This window comes from Amblyomma americanum, chromosome 11, assembly GCF_052857255.1.
Source record: "Amblyomma americanum isolate KBUSLIRL-KWMA chromosome 11, ASM5285725v1, whole genome shotgun sequence".
In the NCBI taxonomy this organism is placed as follows: Eukaryota; Metazoa; Arthropoda; class Arachnida; order Ixodida; family Ixodidae; genus Amblyomma; species Amblyomma americanum.
In genome coordinates, this window is record NC_135507.1 from 21967749 (window position 1) to 21977821 (window position 10073).

Below are 10073 nucleotides of genomic sequence, written 5' to 3' on the forward strand. Positions count from 1 at the left end.
CGTGAAATTCTGCACCACAAGAGGGTCATAGACGCCTCGCCTCGCATTGCCGTGAACTACATAAGTGCACACTCCTAGGGGATGCCAAATGTTGAAAGTCTTCTGCAGCAAGGAGAGGCTCATGACTCGGGGGATTGCAGTTGCAGGAACCGTTGGAAGCGGGCTGCTGTCAGATGTGCAGTGTTTGAAGTAAATGGTACCAAAATCCGCAAAATGCAAACAGCTAAAAAAATCTGCCATCACATTGGCGTCGGTGCTGCAGTGTCCAGGTATCCAGTGAAAGCGCACTACTTCAACATGTGGAATGAATCTTTGGGAACGGCGCAGAAGAGTGTCCTCCTGCCTTCGAGTGCAGTCGGGACAGAAGGGCTGTCTGCAAGTATAATGAACTCGCTAACGTTGCAATAGACCTTTTGTAAAGCTAACTGAATCGCTAGAAATTCAGTAGTGAATATAGGCATATCTGGCCCGAAGGGAATAACTCCAATCAAAAGCCCTGGAATAAATGCCAGCAGCTGCCTTTTCCTTTGTTGAGAGGCATCTGTAAAAACTGCAGTATGTGTTTGAAATTCTTTGCATTTCTTGGGAGTGTGTTGTCAAAGTGAATAGCAGCATCTGTCCACAGGTTGTGAACCTTTAGTACATAACTGATAGTCGCAGATTTTCTATAGCAGAGAATTGGTGAACACAATCTGAGGGAGCTTATACCTTGGCCAGATATTCCGTGGGAATCGGAGTTGATGTTGTATATATAGGGCTGACCAATCCTTTTATAGACTCAACAGCTAAGGAAAGTGCACACAGTGAGAAGCTGAAACCGGGAGTCTGGTACTCGCGCCTCAAGAGAACCACAGTATTTGAAACAGCTTTGCAAAATGTGCAGAGCACGTCTCCAAAAGCTTGAAGCTTGTACCCGCGCTTGTCAGTTTCTCTCGCGCTGTCAGTATATGCTGGTGACTAGTTCTTGCAGGTGCTTCTGTACAAATCGAGCACGTCTGGTATGTCCTAAAGCGAAAAACGTCCCCCGCCATCGACGAGACTGCCTGAAACTACAATTTCCGCCATCATTCGCCTTTTCTTTGCTAAGCGAAAATTCAGTTTTAAGGTAGCCTCATCGTTATTCGACTAGTGCTCTTTTACGCTTGGAAGACAGCATATCAGAACCATACAAGGACGTAGCAAATAGGCTGTTACGTTGATCAAAGAAAATTCGCTCGGCATAACCGTCTTCTTTGGGCTCAAATTTCGCAGAGATGTGGCATTTGGCGGGTAATTTTGTTTTATATTTTATTTGGGTGAATTACTTTCCTGAATCGATAAAAATTTTTATCGTTCGTGGCGACGACGTATAAAAACGGCAAGCAAATGTCGCCTCAAGTAAATGTTTTATTTCTACCTTTACTTATTCTATTTGTTCATCATTTTAAACGATTATTTTAGAATATTTGTTCTAATCTAGTAATTATTACGGTGGTGTTGATAGTAGTTAGCACCAGTGGCGGCAATAAAGTGCAACGTAAATTCAATAATAATTGGTTTTGGGGGGGAAAGGAAATGGCGCAGTATCTGTCTCATATATCGTTGGACACCTGAACCGCGCCGTAAGGGAAGGGATAAAGGAGGGAGTGAAAGAAGAAAGGGAGAGAGAGGTGCCGTAGTGGAGGGCTCCGGAATAATTTCGACCACCTGGGGATCTTTAACGTGCACTGACATTGTACAGCACACGGGCGCCTTAGCGTTTTTCCTCCATAAAAACGCAGCCGCCGCGGGCAACGTAAATTCAGTGTTTTTCTTTTTGTGGCCTCCGGGATTTAAATTTAGTAATTCTAAATGTAAAAACTTTCGCGCAAATACGGCTGCAGTTATTGTAAAAAAATAAAAATCCAAAAATATGTACTTACAAACAGCATGTTTTAATTTTAAAAAATATATATCAAATAGTTTTACAAAATCGAGGCACCCAAGTTTTATTGGTAGTCAGCGACACCTCTGTGCTTTTGCGTGCAACTAACGCAACTCGAGGCAACGCGGGATTGCGAGCTATTAAGTAGGCTTAGCACCATTTACTGGGTTTGTGATGCCCTTGTCCTTGCTACCGTTTCCGCGTTCATCACTTTCGCTTTTATGTTCGGCATGGCATGGGCGCCTAGGTTTCTCCCGCGCTCTTCCCGTCACGCCGCTTGCAACGGGCTTTGACTGCAACTGTCATGCTAGTGTGGTGAAGTAGAGATCCTACTACGTTGTGATCATGTCAAACGGAGGCAGGGGGGTAGTCGTGCAGATTTGGAAGAATTTCTGGTCGTCTATCACTACCAAGAGAAACCCTGGCAGAGAAGTTGGTCGCGATCATTTCGGAAACAAGTATTTCGAGATACCGGCTGGTAAGCTATTCTCGTGCTTTGAAATATTCCCTTGCATCCATCTCCGGCCGTGCGCAAGCCGTGTCATCGAAAACGCGCTTCTTCGTGTGGGTCCTGGCGGCTTCGTTTACTGTGTCGTGAAATTTCAGACCCGAGCAGAGGAAAGCGAAGGCCGAGGCGATGGTTCGAGCCGCGCATTAAGGAGAACTTTACTGCAGACATGCCCGCAGAATGGGAAGGTGAGCGGAGATATACCTTTTGGGCTTGCGGCAACGAGAATGATGACACCTCACTGACTGCGTTGCCGAACTTGCTCCTTTTCAGCTTGGCTGCGAGGAAGACGCGCCGTTCCCCCAACGCAAGAGGTACGCTGGCCTGACGTGCTGTCACAGCGTGCAGCACGTCAGGTGGCTTAGGAGACAAGAGTTCAGATAAGAACCCGAGTAATGCTAACGTCTAATGACGCCGGTTGCAATGCTCGTGGAACAACTCGCACACACAGGCAAAGAAAAAAAAATCGTCCCAGGGGTGCCCAACACACCCTGTCTGCCTCTTGTGCAAAGTTTGTGTGAAAGGTAAATAGGCAGCAAATAAGACAGCAATGTTTGAAGGCACTGAGGACATTTGGTGTCAGTTCTATTTCATTCATTCAACAGGCAAAGCAATAAGTGGCTAGGATTGTGTCATGGCTTGAAATTCTGCCACAGCACAGTCATCAGGTCATGTACCTGCCATTGGCAGTCAAACGTAGTGAATGCATGCTGGCTCTTGAAAGTGTCTTTTGTTCTCTGTAAAAAAATCCGAGTAGCACTTGATAAAATACCCTCACTGTCAGCTCTCACATTCTCACACTAACCATTATTGTACAGTGTTTAGGCAGATTCCCTTAATAGCTAGCTGTGCTGTGTCTGCTTTTCGTATTGGTTAACATGTGCTGAGAGTGACCAACCTTTTGGCTTCTGATCAGAATGTCGCCTCTTTGCCTAACAATTGCAAGTGCTATCAGTCGCACTTGGGATCAAACTGTGCAGTAAACTGTGCAAAAAATGTTGACACATTGCCTCCTTTTAGGAAGAAGGCAGCAGTGGCTCCATTTGAAACACTTATGCACATCTGCTCACCTTCATTATCGTTCAAGCACCAAATGCATTTTCAGTAGAATGCAGACATACAGCTTCATGTCACCTGTCTTTGGAATTATTTCCCATTCACCACTCACTGCTATGTCTCTGCTCTAAATCCTGTAACTTTTTCGGAACAGTTACAACATTACATTTGCAACAGTAGTGTGCATTGCATATTTTTTCCATCATGCTTTTCAGACATTGCCATATCTGCATTCTGGTTTTCTTTGCACTTTCATATCGTGATGGTTCTGCATTTCACTTGGTACAACTTACCCTGTAGTTTCCGGAAGTTCTTGTCGGCTCATTTCACCTCTTGTGCAGTGTTGCTTGAGATGTATTAATGCATAGGCTTTCCTTTGATGCTCATGAGAATCAGAGGTGGTGCAAATTATAACTGAGCTTCCTCACTTGTCCCGTTATCTCACTGTGCACTGTCCTGTTTCATTGTATTCTTTTATGTATTTGCTTTATATTGTACATTTCTTGACACTGTACAGCACTGCAGTAAAATGCAGCCATTGGTAATCCAGGCTCACCTGAAATTATATCTGCAGGAAATCGCCTACAACCAAGCGCTGATGGAATCAAAGAAGGAGAAAGCAGCACTCCTGGAAAGTGCAGCTAGAGAGGTGAAGTGTCTCCTAACTCCCTCTCATAGGCTGCTTGGATTTGGCATGAAGCTTGGAAAAGCATTGAAATGTGTGCCATTACTGAAGCCAGGTTAAACAAAGTCAGCATGAGTCCTAGGCTGCATTCAATGAGGCAGCCTCATGAAACGAGCTGAACCATGGCATCAGTGCAGGCCACCATGTGTGTGTGGAGCATAGCAGCACGTGAGAAGAGGCTGGTGAAGACCGGAGTGAACAGAGCCCAGAATCGTATTGTATGCAGTTCCTCACTATGGTGAAGAAAAAGCCCAAGAATTGGAAATCACATTTGTTGTATTCATTTGCATCTACATCATTACTGCCTAGTAACTTGACGTCGGTGTGATAAAATACCCTCTGTGAAACAACCACCACAGACTTTGCTTTTTGACTGCCCAGATATTGCAGTAATGTGATGCCCTGAATGGTGACCTACGCAAGCCACAGCTTGTTTCGTCTTTGCCTTGCCGCTGCAGTGTTGTAAGCATTGTAAAAAGCAGCCTGAGCAAACTACTGTGTGCCTCATCCTTGTGTCTTGCTGTCACCATCATGAATACCACATGGAGCGAGCCAGTATGTGCCTCATCTTCCTGTCTAATAGTAGATGTAGGATTCAGGGTAGTACAGAAAAAGACAGGACCTAACTAAGTCATCTTGCTGCATCGACTGCCTTTCGCACTTGTTCTGTGCATACCCCAGTTGCCGTTTGTTATATTCATCCAGCAGGTGGGTTTATAGAGTGTCTTGTTGCCTCTCCCTCACGTGTCAGTAGTTTAGTTTGAGTGTGCTGCATGTGTCATAAGAGCACTTTCGCTCTGGCCGCATTCACTGTGCTTTCAAGGTCGCCTAGTTGACCTGAACAGGCGAGCACTTGTCTTGCACCCTACTCACAGTCGTTCCTACCTAAACGTGGTAAATGGGAAACCGATCTAGGCCTCTGGCTGGAGAAAAGCATTTGTGCTCCTTCCCAATCCTTAGAAATTTGTTTTATTATGCGCCACTAAACACAACACACACAACACATTATTGTGCCAAAGCACTTTGCCTTTTATTATTCTTGATTTAGTGTATTGTTGCATGTGATTTAATTTTAAACAAATATTGACTGCATTCACATTTTTTACCCTCGGACTTTGAACGAACTTTTGAATGCTGGGCACATCACCACCTGAGACCTGCTAGTGAGCTCGCTTCTTTTATTATTTCAGAACGTTCACTTTTGGAATTGCTTATGCAGACATGAAATTTTGAAAATTAACATACAATGTGGTTATTTTTCTCAGCCTTTAGGGAGCTGCCGCGGTGGCTCAGTGGTTATGGTGCTCGGCTGCTGACCCGAAAGACGCGGGTTCGAATTACCGCAGCGGCCGAATTTTGATGGAGGCGAAATTCTAGGAGCCCATGTACTGTGCGATGTCAGTGCACGTTCAGGAACCCCAGATGGTCGAAAATTCCGGAGCCGCTACTGATAAGCCTGTAGGGATGCCTTGCAAAAAAAATTAATTTACAGGCATCGAGTGCAGTGTAATCTAATATGGTCTTCAACTTGATGGCAGACAGATTCATTCCTCTTCATACAGAAATTGACATAGAGAATATTGTGATGTCTGTGTGTGCATCAACGATCAGTGACGTGGAACCTGAGAGACTATTTGCCACCGTATGGTGAAGATGCAAGGAGATAGAACTCTCTCTCTTGGCAACGATTTTTTACGAGTGAAACCAGTAATGCTGCCATTCAAATGTGATGTTGCAGGAGCCATGTGCTGACACTCACCAAAGCTAAAACTGACAGCAAAAAATAGCTTGTAATTATTAGTTACAGAGTGTTCTGGATTTCAGAGTTCATTCTCATGACTACTGTGCTTGTAGGGATCTTTTTAGTCAAAACGCCAACACGCAGAAGCTTTGAGCCTCTACCCCTTTAAGCATCACAGTTTGTTTATGAGCAGACTACTTGGATGTGAAGGAGTGTCTCAAGAGGCTGGTAGTGGAAGAGAGCCCTGTATTGAAAAGCATAGGTTTTAACTGGCATATTTAACACTCCCGACAGGCTGCTCTGCTAAGAAAATGAGGTCGGGGGGAAGCAAGACTGACGAGAAGAGGGTTAGGAAAGTAAAAAGGCTTAAAAAATTAATCTCGTGGTCATCAAGTTTAGAATAAGACTTGCAGATTCAGATTGGTTTGTAGTTTTTGGAGGAAGTCATCCGTATATGCTTGCAGCTAGGTGGCAGACATCTGCTAAGAATGGAATGGCACCTTGGGGCTGGCTGCCTGGTCAGTTCCTGGAATCGCGTGTCTGTCACTCGCTCATATTAGAAATGTTGCACTGGTTTCATGTCTGACGACCAGCTGTGCAATTAAGTGCATGTTCAGGGTGCATTTCACTGCTGTGGTCCCATAGCACTGCTGATGTTTCGTCTCGCAGGGACGTGAGAGGAGACAGCTTGGTGAGGTCCTTCATCAGAATCCCTATTGTGAGTATGAGTCCGCCTTTTTCTGAAAACAACCACAGCAGTACTACAGGCCTTGCTGCACAGCTCTCGGAACCAAGAATTGAAAATGCGACTGGCGCAGGCCTTTGGCAGCGTGCTCGTGTGGCTACCAAATGCTGGTGCGCAGCAAGGGCTATCTATGCCTACTGCTCGGTAGCTTTTATTTGGTTCTTAATAGCATTGGCCATTGCATGTATAGATTACTGGAGCTCCTTTGCCTCGTACTGTTTTATCGCAGGGGCAGTATTCTGACTTGGATACCTGTGAATATTGAATTTGGCCACAGCAGTGGAAGTGGTTTTGCAGTTCAGTTGCATGAGAAGTGTAGTCATGGGATCTGCGCTCATTTCTGCTTGTGTTAGAAAGCCTGAAGCATGCTGCAAATATATAAACCATGTTTTCCAAACTAATAGCTCAACGCATTAAAAAAAATCGGCAGTCTGACCTGGTAAAATATGTTTAGAAATATATTTCTGTTCAGCAGTGAAAAAAAGTTTATCACTGTGTCTGGTCGCAGTTTGTATAGAGGTGCAGTGTTGTAACACCAAGTGTGTTCCTGTAATGTTTCGCAAGCCACTTTCTTGATTGGTTTAATGATGCTTTAATGAGCGGTTGCACTGCTTTAGCTGATCAGTGCTGATATGGATCCTGGTCAAATTTTGCTACAAGGCTTGAGAAGAATGGCATTACTACACTAGTCAGCTTTGAACAGTCCCGCAGTAAATCTTGGGCACATTCTTTGCACAAATCTTGGAAACTTTTATTTGAGTGTTGGTGGGTTGGCAAGACTGACTTTTTGTTATTCATTTTCTTATTTCAATTTTTGTTTCTGTATTAAATTTATATTTCTTGTTTATATTTTTCATATTTTGCTCTGTTCATAGGTTGATTTTTAATGCATATAAAACGAATTAAAATGGGCAGCTTTATAAAGCTGTATAAAGTGAGGAATGATTGGCTGCAATGAAAAAGCTTGCACATAATAGTGCTTTAGTTCTCCTTATCCTGCTCATGAACAGGAGTCAGATAATCAGCTTCTGTTGGGGCATGATTGGTTTAGGCTACTGAAATGAAATGCTTTATGACTGGCTACAAAGCCAACTAGCTGAGCCCCACTGTGCTGTGACGACCGGTTTGGGGAATGAGGGGGGGGGGGGGGGGGTGGATTGCCCCTTTTGCTCCCCCTGTTCTGAAGTACCTAGTGCAGGATATTATCCTCTCAAACCAGCCAGCAGCAGTGATGCTGAGACGTGCATACTTATTATGTATTTCAATTCAGTCACAAAAAAGTCTCTGTGGTGTCACAATTAAGTATTTTGTCACAGTGGCAGTTTTCTGCAGCAAATGTTACCAAGTTGTGTTCTGACACTGACTAGGACAGCAGTCACTTAATGAGTATAACGTGCCTAATTTATGTCTAGATGCTGCCACATGCACCATATGAAAACGTTAGCCTTGTATGCTCTCTCAGCCATGGTGTATATATAGAAAGCAAACTTGATCAAAACAAACATTACAGCAGTGGTGCCTTATGCCACCTTGACACAAGTGCTATGTGCAGTTAATCACCTGTGGAGTTTACTCACATCACAGAAGTTGGCAGTTGCATGCAGCACCTTTGCAGGCAACAATCATGGCTATGGGACAATATGGTGGTCGAATGCGCAAACAGTCGCATCTCACTCTCTCGCTTTGCGGCCACAGGAGCATCGTGGTGCTTGGAACACTAAAATTGGGAGGTCCAGCACCCTATGGCATAGCTCAGTCCGGCTGAACAGAAGCAGAACACCTGCTTGTGCTGCTTGCATTCTTGCTCTAATCGGAGATTTTAGTTGTGACCTCGCCAACATAAAGGCGGCTTCTAAAATACAGTGCTCTCTCAAAGGAGCCTCCCAGCTGTATTTGATCTAACAGCTTGATAACAGTGGCATGGAAATTGTGAGCTTGTGAGAACAGTACTCTTCCGAAAGGTCTTACCTCAAGCTCGTGCCTCGCATCCTACTTCGAACAAGTTGCGGGAAATGTGCTCTTCTCTGCATGGTACCAGTTCGTGGTCCACATTAGAGAGCGTGTTGCTCACTCTCACAGTGTTTTGCATAGTTTTCAGTTCAGCCTGGTTCATGGTGCTGTAAATGAACTCACCAACAGTTTTATCTAAGAGATGAGAGGGGTGCTACTAATGGTACAGAGGAGGCACATAAACCACAGGCAAAAGCTGTAATCCCGGTAATGTGGTTTTTTTCTGTGCAGCTTCCTTTCCGTTGTATGATGACTATCAGCGAATACAAGAAGGCAAAGAGGCAGAGGCCCACCAGGACTCTCAGGAGCCCCCCAAAGAGAGCCCACCTAAGTAGCTTGCGTGTGCAGTCGCAGCTGGCACCTGCAGTACAGGCTGTATTTGTATCTCTGAGAGGGATACAAATGCGCCTCATCAGGCGTACGGGCCAACTTGTATAGTGAAGCAGCAGAAAATCATCAAGGCACTCTGGCACAGTGCTTGCAGTGGTGGTCAGCAGAATGACTGTGTTAGGATGTTGTTTGCAGTGTCCTCATTTTGACAAATGACAGTAAATTTGTCTATAATGACAGAGAATTCTGTCTTGTGGCATTCTAAGACATCGAGCTTTTTGTGCTCACAATCGAAGTGAGATTCAATTTTTTTACGTGCAAGAGCTCGTAACTGCGAAGAGTGGGTGACGGTGGACTGCGAAGACACGCCCGTCTTAAAACGTCCTCCCTGGAATATGAGCCACAAAAACTGGCGACGTGTCATGCTATCGCCTACCCATCTAAGAGTCGAGTTGAAGTTGTTGCAAGCTACTACTTGCATGCATGATAGCATGCTTCACAATACTTTGTTGCCTAGTTGTGATGTCTTACTCATAAAAGTTAAAATTTGAGCGAGTTGGTAAGTATTCACTGTGCGTCAACATCGCAATGTACCCCCTTTGCTCTCATAATGAGCGCACTTCTTTTTTCCCAAGAAAATGCCTGAAAATTTGGGGAGCGTGTTCATTACGCGTGGTTACATACTGAAAGTAAAAACGGGACATAAAGTAGGCTGGTGGAACAAATACCTTATCCAGTACAACTCGCCTTTTAAATAAAACAAAACATGCTCTCCAGCATGGTTTCCGTGCTCGAGAGCAAAGTGCACATGTATAACTCGTGTAGTGAGCCACGCTGGTTTTTTGAAGAAAGCAAAACTAGAGTTTGCTCTAGCACAACTCGCAGCATTCGGAGCGAATCCCAGTCACAGCAAGTTGCTACAATACTTAGCACAGCAGATTCAACAGAGAAACCCTTTGTGACCAGGCGTGGTTTCTGTTTGTTTTCGGATTCTTGACAGAACATTTTCTTTTTACTGTTTGTCTGGTAGGCTCAGGTGTAATAACCTTGACATTCGATAGATGGTGCTTTATGGTACTACATATTGTATCAGCA

General features: G+C 44.5%; 1 protein-coding gene across 1 annotated transcript; it reads left to right on the plus strand.

Moving 5' to 3' along the window:
* Positions 1–1999: 1999 nt before the first annotated feature.
* Positions 2000–9222, plus strand: LOC144110614 (NADH dehydrogenase [ubiquinone] 1 alpha subcomplex assembly factor 2). Its single transcript, XM_077643639.1, has 6 exons — positions 2000–2381; positions 2510–2599; positions 2685–2725; positions 4042–4116; positions 6563–6611; positions 8880–9222. Exons 1-6 carry the CDS (start codon positions 2249–2251, stop codon positions 8981–8983), a joined length of 492 nt encoding a protein of 163 aa, XP_077499765.1. The 5' UTR covers positions 2000–2248; the 3' UTR covers positions 8984–9222.
* Positions 9223–10073: the final 851 nt, after the last annotated feature.